Here is an 18,775-nt window from a genome sequence, read left to right as displayed (position 1 = left end):
CTCATTAAAGTCTTCTAGTGCTTCATTAATTTTAATGGTGTAATCTAGTTCTGATTGAAGTGCACCTGAATGCAGTTAGTGCCTCATCAGTACTGATGAGTTCCAAGTAATTCAGGCCATGTTTGCAGAGTGATCACAAATTATGTCTTTATTTACATCTACTCTATGCCTGTTTGCCCATGTCTTCAACAGCACAGCTTTTACATTCCAGGAGCCCAGCATCTTCCCTTTTGACCTTACCTACATTATTTTAAAGAGATTTCTATTTTCAGAGCTGCTTTTATACTAACAACCGAGTTCTGTGCAAACAGAAAAAAGATTTTGTGGAGATGCCAAAATATGACATTTCTTCCTCAGATCTTCAGACTGAATATAGATATGAGACAAATGCATTTTTGAAAAGTAGGGAGTCTCATGTATATGTTAGAAAGTAAATGAATATCAGTTTTGCATTTCCACTGTAACTGTTTCATAAAACTAATTTTTTAGAAAAACCTCTTCTTAAATCCTCTTAGAATTCCATAATTACATCTCTCAAACTAGATTTACTCATTGTCAAATACAGGTTTAGCTTACAGATTGAAAACACAATTAATTACGGGGCACCTCTAATCCTTGACCTCTAGTACAAGTATTTTCGCGGTACTAGCATAAGTGACTCTCTGAATATATAGACCCAAAGCAAGAAGATCAAACAATCTAACCCCATCCCCACCATAGGAACTAACTGAAGAGGATTTGGACATTAGTAGCACCCGAGTGGGGCTTTCTCCAATGATGCTAAAGGCACTTTCACTAAATGTGGTCTCTTCATCCCCCTTTTCTAAGTTCCATGATAACCATTTGCCTTCTCTTCACATAGGCTTTTTGCAGAAAGGGTAAAATGTAGTTAATTTGGCTTCCTTTTCTGAATCATCTGATTCCAGTCTTGCAGTTCTTTGGTTTAGTCTTAGATCCCAGGCAGTTCTTTGATTTAGTGTTCCAGGTGGCTAATCTCCATTATGTGCAAATTTTTCTAGTTGTCAGATGGCAAATTTACTTTTTTTCATTTTTGAGGGTTTTGAGGCTCCCTCAGATATGTTTTATTCCCCAATAAAATTCTAAAGCCTTGTATAGTTCCCTACACAGATGATAAAAAGAATGAATATTTTTAATGTAGAGAGATGGTGATTATTTCATTTCTACCTTGATTATTGGATTAAATACAGTAGATATTGCATACTTTGTACCAAAGTTTTTCTCCACTAAAATTAATAGCAACTGTGTATCCTTTCACATTAAAAAAATTAGGCATGATTAAATGTCAAATTTTTAAAAGTTGTTATGAAATATTTTTGACATTCAAAAAGCAATAAAAGACTTCTTATGTCTGGGGACCAGCAGGTGAAGATTCATCATTGTGAAAAGGGTAATCACCAAATACCATGGAAATCAGAAGGTAGTGGAACAAAATATTTAGAACTGAAAGAAGGCGTGGGGTGGGGGGGAAGGAGAGAATTTAATGTTTATTGAGTCAGGTAACTAGGTCTGTGTCTTTGAAAATGTGAATTTCATCCCATAAATGTGACATCAGTTTAGAGGATCACAATCAGAATTTTTTTTTAACTGAAATAGAATAAGTTAATATAGAATAGAAAAGCATCAAGTGCATCTCACATAGTACAAGTAACTATTATTACCTGAAACTTTTATTTGGGTTTTACATACATACACATACATACTCACTTGCTTACTCATATATGTGGGTACCAGATTCTAATGTAAAATATATTTATTCCCAGAGGTTACAGTGAAAGAAAAAAATGCAAGTCACTGCCTTATATTATTTAATCATCATAAAAACTTTGTAAGGCAAATTATCTCCATTTTACAAATGAAACGAAGACTCTATTAAGTTAAATCATTTGCCCTTGGTTATACACCTGGTTAGTGGCTGAGCTTGAACTTAAGGTAGATCTTTTGACCTCAAAACAATTTCTTGATCCAAATCAGGGCACTTGTAAAAGAATTGCTGATAGAGATTGGTTCAAGATGGCGGAGTAGAAGGATGTGTGCTCACTCCCTCTTGCAAAAGCAGGGGAATCACAATTAACTGCTGAACAACCATCGACAGGAAGACACTGGAACTCACCAAAAAGATACCACATATCCAAAGACAAAGGAGAAGCCACAATGAGACAGTAGGAGGGACGCAATCACAATAAAATCAAAGCCCATGACAGCTGGGTGGGTGACTCACAGACTGGAGAACATTTATACCACAGAAGTCCACTCACTGGAGTAAAGGTTCTGAGCCCCACATCAGGTTTCCCAACCTGGGGGTCCAGCAATGGGAGGAGGAATTCCTAGAGAATCAGACTTTGAAGGTTAGTAGGATTTGATTGCAGGACTTTGACAGGACTGGAGGAAACAGGGACTCCACTCTTGGAGGGCACACACAAAGTAGTGTGCGCACGGGGACCCAGGGGAAGGAGCAGTGACCCCAGGAGAGACTGAACCAGACCTACCTGCTAGTGTTGGAGGGTCTCCTGCAGAGTGGGGGGTGGCTGAGGCTCACCGTGGGAACAAGGACACTGGCAGCAGAAGTTCTGGGAAGTACTCCTTGGTGTGAGCCCTCCCAGAGTCTGCCATTAGCCCCACCAATAAGCCCAGGTAGGCTCCAGTGTTCGGTTGCCTCAGGCCAAACAACCAACAGGAAGGGAACCCAGCCCCACCCATCAGCAGTCAAGTGGATTAAAGTTTTACTGAGCTCTGCCCACCAGAGAAACAGTCAGCTCTACCCACCACCAGAACCTCCCATCAGGAAACCTGCACAAGCCTCTTAGATGGCCTCATGCACCAGAGGGCAGACAGCAGAAGCAAGAACTACAATCCTGCAGCCTGTGGAACAAAAACCACACTCACAGAAAGATAGACAAAATGAAAAGGCAGAGGGCTATGTACCAGATGAAGGAACAAGATAAAACCCCAGAAAGCAACTAAATGAAGTGGAGATAGGCAACCTTCCAGAAAAAGAATTCAGAATAATGATAGTAGAGATGATCCAGGACCTTGGAAAAAGAATGGAGGCAAAGATCAAGAAGATGCAAGAAATGTTTAACAAAGACCTAGAAGAATTAAAGAACAAACACCTAGAAGAATTTAAAAACAAACAAACAGAGATGAACAATACAATAACTGAAGTGAAAAATATACTAGAAGGAATCAATAGCAGAATAACTGAGGCAGAAGAACGGATAAGTGACCTGGAAGACAGAATGGTGGAATTCACTGCCACAGAACAGAATAAAGAAAAAAGAATGAAAAGAAATGAAGACAGCCTAAGAGACCTCTGAGAAAACATTAAATGCACCAACATTCGCATTATAGAGGTCCCAGAAGGAGAAGACAGAGAGAAAGGACCCGAGAAAATATTTGAAGAGATTACAGTCGAAAACTTCCATAACATGGGAAAGGAAATAGCCACCCAAGTCCAGGAAGTGCAGAGAGCCCAGGAAGCATGAACCCATGGAGAAACACGCCAAGACACATAGTAATCAAATTGACAAAAATTAAAGACAAAGAAAAATTACTGAAAGCAGCAAGGGAAAAGACAAATAACATAGAAGGAACTCCCATAAGGTTAACACTGATTTCTCAGCAGAAACACTACAAGCCAGAAGGGAGTGGCACGATATATTTAAAGTGATGAAACGGAAGAACCTACAACCAAGATTACTCTACCTGGCAAGGAGCTCATTCAGATTCGACGGAGAAATCAAAAGCTTTACAGACAAGCAAAAGCTAAGAGAATTCAGCACCACCAAACCAGCTTCACAACAAATGTTAAAGGAACTTCTCTAAGTGGGAAACACAAGAGAAGAAAAGGACCTAAAAAAACGAACCCATAACAATTAAGAAAATGGTAATAGGAACATACATATCGATAATTACCTTCAATTTGAATGGACTAAATGCTCCAACCAAAAGACACAGGCTCACTGAATGGATACAAAAACAAGACCCATCTATATGCTGTCTACAAGAGAGCCACTTCAGACCTAGGGACACATACAGACTGAAAGTGAGGGGATGGAAAAAGATATTCCATGCAAATGGAAATCAAAAGAAAGCTGGAGTAGCAATACTCATATCAGATAAAATAGACTTTAAAATAAAGAATGTTACAAGAGACAAGGAAGGACACTACACAGTGATCAAGGGATCAATCCAAGAAGAAGATATAACAATTATAACTATATATGCACCCAACATAGGAGCACCTCGATACATAAGGCAACTACTAACAGCTATAAAAGAGGAAATCAACAGTAACACAGTAATAGTGGGGGACTTTAACACCTCACTTACACCAATGGACAGAGCATCCAGACAGAAAATTAATAAGGAAACACAAGTTTTAAATGACACAATAGACCAGATTGATTTAATTGATATTTATAGGACATTCCATCCAAAAATAGCAGATTACACTTTCTTCTCAAGTGCACACGGAAGATTCTCCAGGATCGATCACATCTTGGATCACAAATCAAGCCTCAGTAAATTTAAGAAAATTGAAATCATATCAAGCATCTTTTCTGACCACAACGCTATGAGGTTAGAAATCAATTACAGGGAAAAAAACCTAAAAACACAAACACATGGAGGCTAAACAATACGTTACTAAATAACCAAGAGATCACTGAAGAAATCAAAGAGGAAATCAAAAGATACCTAGAGACAAATGACAGTGAAAACATAACGATCCAAAACCTATGGGATGCAGCAAAGGCAGTTCTAAGAGGGAAGTCTATAGCTATACAAGCCTACCTAAAGAAACAAGAAAAATCTCCAATAAACAATCTAACCTTACACCTAAAGGAACTAGAGAAAGAAGAACAAACAAAACCCAAAGTTAGTACAAGGAAAGAAATCATAAAGATCAGAGCAGAAATAAATGAAATAGAAACAAAGAAAACAATAGCAAAGATCAATAAAACTAAAAGGTGGTTCTTTGACAAGATAAACAAATTTGATACATCACTAGCCAGACTCATCAAGAAAAAGAGGAAGAAGACTCAAATCAATAAAATTAGAAATGCAAAAGGGGAAGTTACAACAGACACCGCAGAAATACAAAGCATCCTAAGAGACTACTACCAGCAACTCTATGCCAATAAAATGGACAACCTGGAAGAAATGGACAAATTCTTAGAAAGGTATAACCTTCCAAGACTGAACCAGGAAGAAATAGAAAATATGAACAGACCAATCACAACTAATGAAATTGAAACTGTGATTTAAAATCTTCCAACAAACAAGAGCGCAGGACCAGATGGCTTCACAGGTGAATTTTATCAAACATTTAGAGAAGAGCTAACACCCATCCTTCTCAAACTCTTCCAAAAAATTGCAGAGGAAGGAACACTCCCACACTCTTTCTATGAGGCCACCATCACCCTGATACCAAAACCAGACAAAGATACTACAAAAAAAGAAAATTACAGACCAATATCACGGGTGAATATAGACGCAAAAATCCTCAAAAAAAATACTAGCAAACAGAATCCAACAACACATTAAAAGGATCAAACACCATGACCAAGTGGGATTTATCCCAGGGATGCAAGGATTCTTCAATATACACAAATCAATCACTGTGACACACCACATTAACAAATTAAGGAATATAAACCATATGATCATCTCAGTAAATGCAGCAAAAGCTTTTGACAAAATTCAACACCCATTTATAATAAAAACTCTCCAGAAAGTGGGCATAGCCATTTCCACATAAGCAGACATACTGTGGCAGCACAGAAGTCAAAGAGAAAGACCCAAGGAAGATAGCCAGAATGGTTTCCTAGCCATCAAAGCCTAATCTAGCTGCATTCTGCCCCAGACACAAGGAATATTGCAAATTTTAAGTCTTGTGACACAAAACCATGCTTTGTTCACATCATTGCTCAATGAATATTGATTGAACGAGACCTTAGTAAACAGGAACTCTTTGCATGCTGTGACTACTTTGGCTGAAAGATACGGCATTCAATTAGAATTTAACTAATATTTAAGTCTTTTTATCTCTTTCAATTGACCCATTTGTTACATAAAAGATCTCTTATTTTCACTGTAACATCGCCCATGTGCTTGTTTCCTGTAACAAAAGAAATCACAACTTCTGCAAAGAGGATCACATCATTCAAATACCCGGCAATGTTTGAGGAGAAAGAATATTCTTGTATCCAATTTAAGTGCTAGTCCATGCTCTGAAAATTGAAGAGCTGTCAGGGAAGGATATTTGATGAATATGGAAGGTTTTAACAAAACCTGAGGTGCCAGACTGAGTATTTAGGAATCCATTGCAGACTTTGTTTAAATGACTGCATTTAGTTATGAATATCTTGCTCTGAAAGAGTAAAGTCACACATGAGTACATTCCAGGTGATAAAATAAAGCAGTGGTCCCCAACCTTTTTGGCACCAGGGACCAGTTTCGTGGAAGACAATTTTTCCACAGACTGGGGAGGGAGGGGAATGGTTTCGGGATGATTCAAGTGCATTACATTTATTGTGCACTTTATTTCTATTATTATTACACTGTAATATATAATGAAATAATTATACAACTCACCATAATGCAGAATCAGTGGGAGCCCTGAGCTTGTTTTCCTGCAACTACATGGTCCCGTCTGGGGGTGATGGGAGACAGTGACCCGAAGTGTGTTGCTTATGTCCAGTCTCCTCCGTGATCTCATTTTGGTCGCTGTCACTGCAGAAAACCCTGCTTCACAAAGATTGGATGTTGGAAATGGAAGCAGGCTTTTCAGTGCCTTTGTGGCAATCTCAGGATATTCCTCCTTGACTTTAATCCAGAATGTATGGAGATTTGACATTGTCTCAAGCATACTTTTAAGGCCCCCGTCACTTGTGATCTCAAGCAGTTGATCCTCTTCTAGCTCCGACAAAGTCAATTCACCTGGCTTATTCACAAATGCGTCTCAGATCCATTCCTTCCCAGTTCTGGGGTCTTTTGTGGTTGGGAAGCAATGCTCAATCTCTTTTGAAAGCTGAGATAAGTGATCATGCACCATCTGGGAGAAGGAAGGCCCTCGCTCAGTCCCTTTCAAAATCTCTGTTTGAAACATGTCAAAAATCCTAATGTTCACTTGTCGCTCCCATAATTCCAGTTTGGCTTTGAATGCAGCCACTTTATCTACCGACTTGAACACAGTTGTCTTTCTCCCCTGAACTGACAGATTGAGTTTATTGAGCAGGTTGAATGTGTCACACAAATAAGCAAGTTTTGTGACCCATTCTGTGTCACCGAAATGTGCTGCCAGTGGTGACTGTTCTTCTAAAAGTAATCTCTGGAGTGGCTCTCATAACTCAAAAACTCTGGCTAGTGATCTACCTTTAGAAAGCTATCTCACTTCTGTGTATAAGAGAAGACGTGTGCTCTGCATCCATCTCCTCACAGAGCAGCATGAACAGATGTGAGTTAAGGGCATGTACTTTAACGTGGTTGATAATTTTAAACACATCCTACAAACGTTGTTAAGTTCAGGTGACATTTTTTGGCTAGCCGGCATTTCTCTAGGGATGACACAGTGCATAGACTCACATTCAGAAGCGACCTCTTTGACCCAAGTAGTGAAATAAGAAAGCCGTCCAGTCATGGCAGCTGCTCCGTCCATGCATATACCAACACAAAATGACCAAGTCAGTTTTCCTGATGTGTACTCATTCAAAGACTTCAATAGTTCTGCAGTTGTGGTGTTGGTTGGCAACAAAAGTGCACATAACATATCCTCATGCACATCCTCCTGAAAAATATATTGCACAGAAACAAGCACTGTTGCCTTGTTGTCAACATTGGTAGACTCGTTGACCTGGATTGCATACCACGGTGACTCATTAATCCTCTCTGACAATTGTGCCTCAATGTCCTCTGCTATTTCATCAACTCATCTAGTTGTGGTGCTAGCCGAAAGAGGAACACATGCCACCTTTTGAACTGCATGCAGCCTCTCCTAAAAGTTCAAGACAGATGTCCTCAGCAGCAGGCAGGATCAACTCGTCACCAATAGTAAAGGGCTTCTTAGCCTTAGCAATGCTAACCACTAAGAATGATGCTTTCAGTGCAGACACATTTGATGAAGTGGGCCTTCGATAATTGCTTCTGTTCTTCGTGTTCACGTTTTTTTCTTTTGAAAAAGTCCAAAGCCTTGTCCTTTAAGGCAGGGTGCTTGGTCTCCATGTGGCGAAGCAGTTTTGAAGGTTTTACAGCTTTGTTGGATAGCCAGTCGCCACATATTATACAGAGCGGGCTTGGAGAAAGTGAATCACCTGTTGCAATGAAACCATAATTTAAGTAGGACTCTTGGTATCTTCTTTTAAATGCAGCTTTCTTTTTGCTGGCAGTCTTAGAGTCTTCTGCTGTCTCATCATTGGGTCTTTCCCCCTTTTCAAAGAAGCTCTCCAGCAACGTTTGGTTTTTACTCAATTTGGCTAGGGTTAGCTTGCGGGCTTACCAAAACTGCGACTGAGACAAGTGTGCAGTGCGGGAAAGAGGCGTGGACGGAAGTGGTAAATAAAATAACGGGTGGGCCACATGCGGACAAAAATAAGTGTCAGATTCTGACTTAAAGCCTACCACCAGATGCAGCTGTGTACAATTGAAGTACAGCAACTCACTTGCCACTATAAAGCCTGCCACCAGACGCACCTTCATTGTCACTTGCCACTCACTGATAGGGTTTTGATATGAGTCTGCAAGCAATTGATCATGGTCTCTGTGCAGTCAAACCTCTCTGCTAATGATAATCTGTATTTGCAGCCGCTCCCCAGCACTAGCATCACTACCTCAGCTTCACCTCAGATCATCAGGCATTAGATTCTCATAAGGAGTGCACAACCTAGATCCCTCGCATGCACAGTTCAGAGTAGGGTTCATGCCACTGCTGATCTGACACGAGGCGGAGCTCAGGCGGTGATGAGAGTGATGGGAAGTGGCTGTAGATACAGATGAAGCTTCGCTGGCTCACCTGCCACTCACCTCCTGCTGTGTGGCCCAGTCCCTGACAGGCCACGGACCGGTATCAGTCCGATACCAGTGGCCTTTTACAGACTGACACCAGTCCATGGCCTGGGGGTTAGGGACCCCTGCCCTAAAGGATGGGTTTAAGGGATAGTCAAAGACAGATTATTATCATATTATAATAGTGATTCATTTTTTATTATTTAACATGCAAACCCTTACATAGTACTTAAAATGTGTTGAGCACTTCTAAGTGAACTTTACAAATATTAATTTTATCCTCCAAACAACCCTATGAGAGAGGCATTATCATTGTTCTCATTTTATACAAAGGAACTTCAGGAACTTAGAGACTAAGTCCATCACTTAACGTCATATAGTGGGAGAGCTGGGACGTGTACTCAAGCAGTATGGCTGTAGAGTCAACATGCTTGGCCATGATGCCAGTCCTCTCAACCCTCCATCCCTCGTCCCCAGAATGCCAGTCACTGCTCGAGGTTCTGTTCCCTCTTTTGTTTACAGGCATTAGTTGGTAGAATGGCCCTCCACCCCATCCCATTCAGGGTGTTTAGCACAATGTCCTGAATTATATTGGGTGTGGCTTCCTCTTCTATAATTCAAAGACATTAATTTGTCACTCAAAAGTTAGTATGGTGCCTATTAGCACCAGCACAAGTGTATTCTTTTTATACTTTATTTTTCTCAATATAGTAGGAGGGAAGACAATTGCTTGTATTATAGCTGTGATGTATTTTCACAGTAGCATCTACAGTACTCATTTACTCACAAAATGCAGAACTTGATCTCACTCCTATTATTCTAGATAACAGTATCTTTCTTGTTATGTGGAACACTTTTAGAGTTACAGAATTAGCTGCAGCCACCTCGTCTGTCATATGCCCCTTCAGGTTACAGACAACACAGGATGGATGGAAGAGGATAACAAGTTTCGAGAGATAACTATCTGTGTGCTGAGGGACGAATTTGGCTTTCAAATTATACTAAATACATTTTCAGTGTTTGAGACATCACACTTTGGATTGCTTTTGAGAGACTGAATGTACAAATACACAATGGCCAGACCATACATGACAACAGAACTCTGACCCACAACCTCTGCAGCAACCAGTTCAAGAAGCCAAACCACAGTCTCTGAAGCAATCAGCCCAGAGATTGGGCATTGGTCAGGGACGCCCAGTTCCCCTCATTTTTGCCCCTGCTTCCAGTTCAGGACCAGCCAGAGAAAGCCAAATATGCTTCCCAAACCACTTACCCAGGATACCCCGCTTCTAGTTAGTCTGCCTCCAATTTCCCCATGCCTACCACCCGGCTCAGATCACACCCGAGCATACCCATTTTTTCACCAGAAAGCTTTCCTGTGCCTGCCTTTGAGTTTCTGCCAGATTCAAGTAGGTGTTGGTGGCTGATTCCCTTGCTATAGCAAGCCCTAAATAGCCTCTGCTATAGTCTCTGTTTGTCCTCATTTGCATAGTCTTTATTTCCACACTTTCAAGAGAAATGAATCTTCTCTTGCTCTACTTGCCAGAAAATTGATTATATTAGTTCCTCTTTTCCAATGGTGTCTGTAGGGATTGGTTGAAGGGTTGACTATAGTAGCATCTAGATAGTTGGAGGGTTTCTACATTTGTGTGAAAGTCGCCTTACAAATATTAGTTTTATCGTTGTCCTAAAATATTTTTACTTCCTACTACTTGTAATTGGATGTGTTTGCCCATCTCAGTAGCATTAAAAAAAAAAAAACAGAGAAACAAACTGAAGATATTAAGGAGAGTTTTATTGTAAAGATAGACAGGACCTACAGTTTTACATTTTTCCAAGTCTACAAAAACTCTCAGAGTAGAAATTTCTTTATGTCTGTCATACCAGCAGACAGATTATTCATAAATTAGGGAAGGGAAAGTTCACTTCTTGGTAAACTGAGGTAGAGGAGGTGGCACCTTAATATCTTGGCCTTTCTCCAACTTCTTTTCACAATCCACCAGGTAATTGACTCCATCGATGACTATCTGAACAAGCTCAACCTTTGACAGTGAAAAAGATGAAAGATTAATTTGCATAGAAGACACATGCAAGGCTTTGATCCGTAGGAACAATACTGGGACAAATGAAAACTTGCCCTGTTACATGGACTGTAACAATTTCTTCTCTTTATTTTCCTAACGTTTTATGGGAGGAGAGGTGTCTGATGTTTATCACCAGGGACGGGGAGCGGAGATGTTACAGGGTTTCTCTCAATCTTTCTGCAGTTAAGATGGAGTTACTGCTTTGTGTGTAAGGACTTTTTAAAAATATGAAAACCATTAGTTTGCATCTCAGGCACTTCTTCCCCCATCAATCTCTGTTATAACAGTTTGTCTTAAAGTAAAACTACACAGTGACACCCTTGTGATGTTCTCTGACCCGGATCTGAATTCTGACCTTCCACTAAGCTACCTGAGTACTAAACATGCTATAGTTCAGATATTATCATTTACACAATGAACGGCTTTCTGAAAATTGTTTAAACCCAAATGTTTGGCAATTAAATAATGCTTGTATTGTACCAGGCAAGTGTGCTACTTAAAGGAAACTGTGAATTATACTAAGATATACTTTTTAAAATTCCTGCTTTAAAAAAATATATGTTAGAACTTTTGTTTACAAATATTGGTTTTTCTTAAACTAGAGGACATCTACCTATGAATTTTTCCCTGGGAATCATCTCCCAAATAAATTATTTGCACTGCTCCTAAAGGGACCCAAACTAAGACAAAAAGGAATTACTAGTTAATTCTAGACAGCACTAAAATACATGATAAAACTCAAGAATGCACGGCAATAATGGAAGAGGTGGTTAAGTGTTACAGCTGAACATACTTTAGGCATGACAGAGTCTAGTACACTCCCCACTTACTTTCATGCATAAGGAAACTGAAGTCCTATGAAAGGGTTGGGCCAGAAAGCTAGTCATTACTAATAAAAGAAACACTGATTTTCTACTTAGCCAACTGACCTATCTCAGTGTTGATGAGGGTGTGGTGATGGGTCTCTCATTCACTGCCTGTGGAACTCTCTTGGTATAAATCTTCTGGTAGGAAACTTGGTCATAAGTAAGGGACCCTCATCCTTAACCCAGGAATCCCTTTCCTAGAAATATATCCTAACTAACTAATCAGAGTTGTGATTAGAGTTATGTATAGAGATGGTCATACAGTTATGTACAGAGATAGTCAAACAAAATCTCAAATAATCAGGGAGATATTAAGTAGATAATGGACCACCTTTACTATGCTGTCATTAAACAATATGTTTTGAAGAATTATAAAAATTCTTTTATAAGAATTTTATTTATAAAATATTTATATTTCTTTTATTTAAATATTTATATTTTATTTATAAAATATTTATATATATCTTATTTATAAAATAAGAATTTTATATTCTTTGAAGAATTATAAAATTATAGGAAAATGCTCATGTTATAATATACTGGGAAAAGCTGTGTTATATCAAATATGTTGTAATACTAAATTCTGTAAAAAACATTTTTTGAATAATTGTAAGAATGGAAGGCAATTTAGAATAATGTTCACAATGGTTATCTCAGGGCTGTTAGGTTGAACAAGTGGTTTTATTTTTTTTTTTTTTAACACTTTTGGGAATTTTTCTAGCTCCTATAGATGATCACTTATTGACTTACAGTTTTCTAAAAACGATGAGTACTTTGCTTTCCAGTATTAAAAATCTAGTTAATATTAGAAGCTGACAGGGCTAGGACCCAGATTTTCTTTATTCACTACACCATATTCAGCAAATTTCAGAAGGTGTAGTATTTATATCTGCTTCTTCCTCAAGTATCAATACTTTACCAGCGCTGGGAGCACTCAAGCTGATTTAATTGTTTTGAGTGTTTTCTTCTTTCCTTTCCTTAGTTTACTGGTAGGAGTACCAACTGGCAATGAAATATGCAAAAGATGGCAGGGAAGAAGAACGAGCACCAATAATCCACAGATTTAATAACCAGCCACTGAGTTATTAAGAGTTTTATAAGCGGCTTTTAAATTAATGATGGGCACAATACGTTCAATGGGACCACATCCAGATAAGCTGGGATGACTTAATGAGGTCAGGATTTGCTGAGGATTCTGCTTCCATGTTCATTAAACGCGCTCTTTGTGCTTTTTCTCATGCATCACTCCAGGTCTACCTATAGTTTATGAATCCCATTTATCCTGTGTATTCACAGAATCCTAAGGATTATTTGATGAGCACAATCTCACACATACCTCATGCATACCTTATTTGCCATCTTTAGCCCTAAACATAAAATTTTACAAACTATCAAGTGTCTAAAAACGTCAACGTGAAGATGATAGTATGTGACCTTCACCAAAGGAAATTCGGAATCAAGAGAAAATCCACTATTTCATCCCCCTCAGAGAGAGCACAGTGTTCTCTGACTCAGTGATGAAAGACTGTTGTCCTTTAGCATAACAGAACTCCCGCTGCTCAGGATTGCTGGGACAGCTCTGGGGGCAGGCAGGTGACAACCGTCCCACTGTGAATTCCTTCACTTGCTTATACATCCTCAGCTTACATCCTGCTTACCTTTATGCGTGGAGGACAAGTACTACAGAATGAAATGCTAACATGATCAGGACTCAATGGGCAAAGAGGAGTTCTCGAATTTTGTGAATAAGGAAAAGCTGTTGAGTTTGCTTCTTTTCCTCCAGGCTGATTTTGGTAGTTCACGTTCGGAAAGTTAGAGAGATGTTACCTCTGATCGGCCAATTCGATCTATGTTGGAAATGTCATACACATCCGCCACTGCTTCCGTGTCCACACCACCTGTGCCACGCTTCTGGAGTCTCAGGTTCTCCAGGATCTTAGAAAATCGCGGATCCTGGGACAAAGGATAATACTTAGTGTCCTAAGAATCAAACTTGATTTGTCATTCTTGGCACACTTAGAAAAGACACATAATGAGAAGTAATAACAGTTAATATTTATTAAGCATATATTTACTATGTACCAGGGCCCTGTGCTGGAACTTACAACAATCCCATGAAGAAGGTATTGCTTTTACTCCCATTTCACAGATGAGAAAAATAAGGCTCAGAGGAATTAACTTGCCTAAAAGGACACACAGGTAGAAGGTAGCAGAGCTGTCATTAACTTCTATACTGCTATATTGGCATCTGGGTGCCAGCTTTGGTGAGTTTATTATTCATCTATATAACACTTGTTACTGCTATAATTAAAATCATGACATTAAATCATAGCAAATAATTTTCTTATTGTAAAGCAACTACACTCCGATAAAAATTAAAAAAAATAATTTTCTTAGCATTGGAATTTTGAATAAGAAATATTACCATCCTTTTTTTTGGCCAAAAGCACATTTTCTAAAATTGTTTTAAAGTATTTGATTCACTTGGTGTGCTGTGGCAGAACTCTTAGTTGCCCACCAGAATCCTTTTTCCTTTCTTCCACAGGAGAGCTGAGGAAGTAACCACTGGCTAGGTTCTTGCTAATGGAACAAGCAGAAGTGAAGGGTGCCACTGCCAGGCCTAGATCTTAAATCTTTACACGGACACTCCCACGTGCTCTCTCGCCTTTCCACAGGCTAGAGCGTGAGGCCTGACTGTGACCACGCTAAGGGGACAACGCTCTAAGGCAGTGACCCTCCAAGTGCAGTTCCCTGACCGGCAGCATCAGCATCACCGGGAAATCTGTGAGAAATGCAAGTGCTGCAGGTGTTGTCACAAGCCTCCAGGTGATTTTGCTGCAGGCCCGAGTCTGAGAACCTCTGTATTGGGAGAGAGAGAGCAGAGTGGAGCAGCCGGCCTAACTATCCCGACTTGTTATATGAAGGAGAATTTAAAGTTCTTGTTCTTGGGACTTCCCTGGTGGTCCAGTGGTTAAGACTTTGCCTTCCAACGCAGGGGGTATGGGTTTGATCCCTGGTCAGAGAGCTAGGATCCCACATGCCTCGGGGCCCAAAACCCAAAAAACATAAAACAGAAGCAATATTGTAACAATTTCAATAAAGCCTTTAAAAATGGTCCACATAAAAAAAAATCTTAAAAAAAAAGAATAAAGTTCTTGTTCTTGAAGCCACTGCCCTTTTTTACAGCCCGTTAAAACTCTTATCCTACGGATACAAGCGTTTTTGAGACAAACAATGTTTTCTCGTCATTTTCTTTCATTAGTGCAGAAACTAAGGGTTAAGGAATTGGGCTGTGACGTTTTTCCCTCCACAAAGCAGTCCCAGGTGAGCTGATCCTGGTGGAACCCAACAGCGCCACTGGCTGCATGACATTACCTTGCTGAGCTTTGGGATCCTAACGTGGACACCAGCCCGTAATCCTGTGCCGAGGTTCGAAGGGCAGGTCAGAATGTATCCCAGGCGCTCGTTCCACATGAACTCCCAGCCTCGTTCTTGGATTAGGCGTTCTACCTAAGACAGGGAACAAATGAGGAAGTTCTCAGATATCCATTCACTCAGCACATCCCAAACACCAGGGAAAGATGTGTGTACTGCATGTTTGCCGTGAATAAAACTTAGGTCAATTTATAGTACTGCTTCTTTTTTTGGAAAGGAAAAAGCAAAGTTATCTGCAGTTTTTATAAAAATTTATTTTTATTGAATGAAAGATTCTTTAAATTCTATAGTTCTTTACAATTTTCAAAAGTTTCACTCACATGATTTCATATAATCTCGTAATAACCCTTTTTCCCCCACTGCTATACTGCCCCTCCCCACTGCCGTCTTCCCAGTGGTAACCACTAGTTCTCTATAGCTGTGAGGCTGCTTCTTTTCTGTTTGATTCACTAGTTTGTTGTATTTTTTTAGATTCCATATATAAGTGAGATCATACAGTATTTTTATCTTTCTCTGTCAGATATTTCTCTTAGCATAATGCCCTCCAAGTCCATCCATGTTGCTGCAAATGGCAAAATTTCGTTCTTTCATTCTGCAGTACTTCTTTAATAGAAAATTAAACTTCTTCTATCACAATATTAAAATGGTCCAATTAAATTAGATCAACCATGTAAAGCACTGAACACAGTACCTAGCACATACTAAACACTCAATAAATGTCAGTTGTTATGCTTTTCCACATGAGCATAGTAGGAGAAAATAGGAATTCTCATCAAGTATGGCTGTGGTCAGGTCACATATGAACATAGGTGCATCCTATACTGTCTCTATGCTTAGAACAGCCAAGATCTCTGTTAAAGAAATCAGAAAATAACTAATGATCCACAGACTTCTCTAAACCATCCTGCATTGGGAAGGGAAGCATAGGAACTTGCTAATAACAAAAAAAGTCATCTGTTTTTTGAGCACTGCCCTGGAAGTCCCACCCCAAAAGAGTGCCATGATCCCTAGAAAAGATTAGCCCCATCTTGGAAGTCACCATAATATCTTTTTTCAAGAATGAAAAACAAAGAGATTTTATTTTAGTGACTATTCAGAATTCTCTGATGACATCTTACCTCTTTTAGTCCACGACAGAATCGCTCAAATACTCTTTTCATATTGCCTCCTTTCTCCATAGAGATTACCCTGGTGTGGTCTTCCTCATTAATCCAGATGAGAAATGTCTTGTCATTATTATGCCTAATGAAGAGAGAAATACTGTGTTGAGTGTTAATTACATTTGTTTCAACACATGAAAATTCCCATTACCTCTGTAGCTTGATTGCTTCATTCACCTTCCTCATTTCCTTAGATGGTCCTAATCTCTTAACTGTGCCTGAACAAGTACTGCAAAATAATGTTACCTTGACAGAATGAAGAGTAAGACCAACTCCAACCCTCAAAGATGTCATGTTTTCACCCAACAAGAACATAATCTCCCTCATTCCTCAGACTAGGATGACAATAATTCAGCCATGATAACATTTGGCTTTGACGCCAACAAGAGTGTTTTGCCTCCTAATAGATTCAACCAAAATCTTGTGGCACTTAAAAAAAGATTTTACCTGCAGCTCAACTTGTTTGGGGTGCAGAAGATTTCACATATGTTTGCTGTATAGATCCCGCCTATCCACCCCCACTGAGCAGCTGCTCCCAAACACTTTGATCTGGGCTCCTTCGGATAGTGTCATAATAACTTACCAAGGTTTAGGAATCAAAGTGGCCTGAGGACTCTTGGCCAAGACAAAATATGTGTACACTCAATAGCCACTCTTCCTTGTAGAGTTTTGCTTAAATCCTCAATATTTACTTTTCATTTTCTGCTCTTTTGTTTTAATGTCATGAAACAGATTCTCCGGGAGGTCAAATAATATGAAGCTAAGTTTTTCTTAAAAAGAAAGTCTTTTTTCTCATGCACAATTCATGCAAAACAGCTAACATTCCCGTACATTTGGAAACATCATTATACTTATATATTACACACACACACAGACACCCACCCCCAATTTCTAAGTACTCTATCTTCTCCATTTAGCTCAAGCTGGGCATGCTGTCAAGCGCAGGTCACAGCAACTTCAGGTTAGGACAAGCAGCGATCTGAAGGAGAACATCTGCACACAATGCAAATGTGAAAATGCTATGTTCATACCAGATTCCCCTGGCATCTGGCCAGTCACGGGCCATCCCAGCACAAGTTAGTAAAGGGGATACTGGCTTATCAAATAGAAAGTGGTCCTGCAGGCCCAAAGGGACAAAGCAAAAAGAAGAAACTGATGAGATCAGACACAATGGCAAACATCAGGTGATCAACTTTCAGCTCACTAATAATGGCTGCAGTCTCTCAGGCAGTGCTTCTCAGCATTGGCTGCCCACTATAATAACTGAGAGCTTAAAATATTCTAATGCCCAGTTCCCATCTCTCAGAGATTCCGACTTGTTATTGGGTGCAGCAACCTGGACATCAGTTATTTTCAGGTGATTCCAGTGTACAGCTAAGGTTGAAAACCGCTGGCTTAGCCCAGATGGAGATCCTTAATCACTATGGAGTGTGTCTACCCCACCAGCACCAACCCCATGCAAGGGCAGAGTGGGCAGTGACTGAGGGGTGCTATCCTGAAAAGTGTTGTATACAGCTGCATTCTCCATGTTACCAGCATTGCTGGTTTATTATTATCATTCCTTCCATTAAAAAATATTAGAGATGTAAAATAATGATCTGTAAATAAAAAAAGTCACCATTCATTTAATGGTCACTATGTGCCAGGCTCTATGCTATGTACTTTTATTTCCTTTAATCCTCACAACACTCTGAGGTAAAGGTCATCATTCTCTTTGGTAGGAAAAGGAAACAGATTGAGAGAGAGGAAACCTATCACAGCTAGAAAGTGGCAGAGCCTAGATGCAAACCTAGACCTGCATGACTCCCAAGTATGCCTCTAGCTACAATACGCTACTGTGCAGACCCAAATCAGATCAAAATACTGTGTGGGGCTTCCCTGGTGGCGCAATGGTTGAGAGTCCGCCTGCCGATGCAGGGGACACGGGTTCGTACCCCGGTCTGGGAAGATCCCACATGCCGCGGAGCGGCTAGGCCCGTGAGCCATGGCCGCTGGGCCTGCGCGTCCAGAGCCTGTGCTCCGCAACGGGAGAGGCCACAACAGTGAGAGGCCCGCATACAGCAAAAAAAAAAAAAAAAAAAAAAAAAAAAAAAAAAAAATACTGTGTGTACACAGTAAGAATATGACTATGGATACCATATATTACACTTAAGTCAGAAAAGAGGACACAGGAAGATCTACAATCTCTAAGCGGAAGGGGTTGGAGACC

At 39.8% G+C, this 18,775-nt stretch overlaps 1 protein-coding gene across 1 annotated transcript in view; it reads right to left on the bottom strand.

Annotated features, from left to right (window-relative positions):
• Positions 1-10,795: 10,795 nt before the first annotated feature.
• Positions 10,796-18,775, bottom strand: part of CKMT2 (creatine kinase, mitochondrial 2) — a 28,199-nt gene continuing 20,219 nt past the window's right edge. The window contains exons 6-10 of the mRNA XM_082650753.1: positions 17,598-17,683; positions 16,525-16,648; positions 15,347-15,481; positions 13,799-13,924; positions 10,796-11,063 (exon numbers count right to left, since the gene is read on the bottom strand). Coding sequence (XP_082506879.1) covers positions 10,944-11,063; positions 13,799-13,924; positions 15,347-15,481; positions 16,525-16,648; positions 17,598-17,683 — 591 coding nt within the window. The 3' untranslated portion in view covers positions 10,796-10,943. The remainder of the gene's footprint in view (positions 11,064-13,798; positions 13,925-15,346; positions 15,482-16,524; positions 16,649-17,597; positions 17,684-18,775) is intronic.

The sequence above is a fragment of the Grampus griseus genome (genome assembly GCF_964374135.1).
Source record: "Grampus griseus genome assembly, chromosome: 3".
Classification (NCBI taxonomy): domain Eukaryota; kingdom Metazoa; phylum Chordata; class Mammalia; order Artiodactyla; family Delphinidae; genus Grampus; species Grampus griseus.
This window is presented reverse-complemented; position numbering and strand designations above follow the sequence as displayed.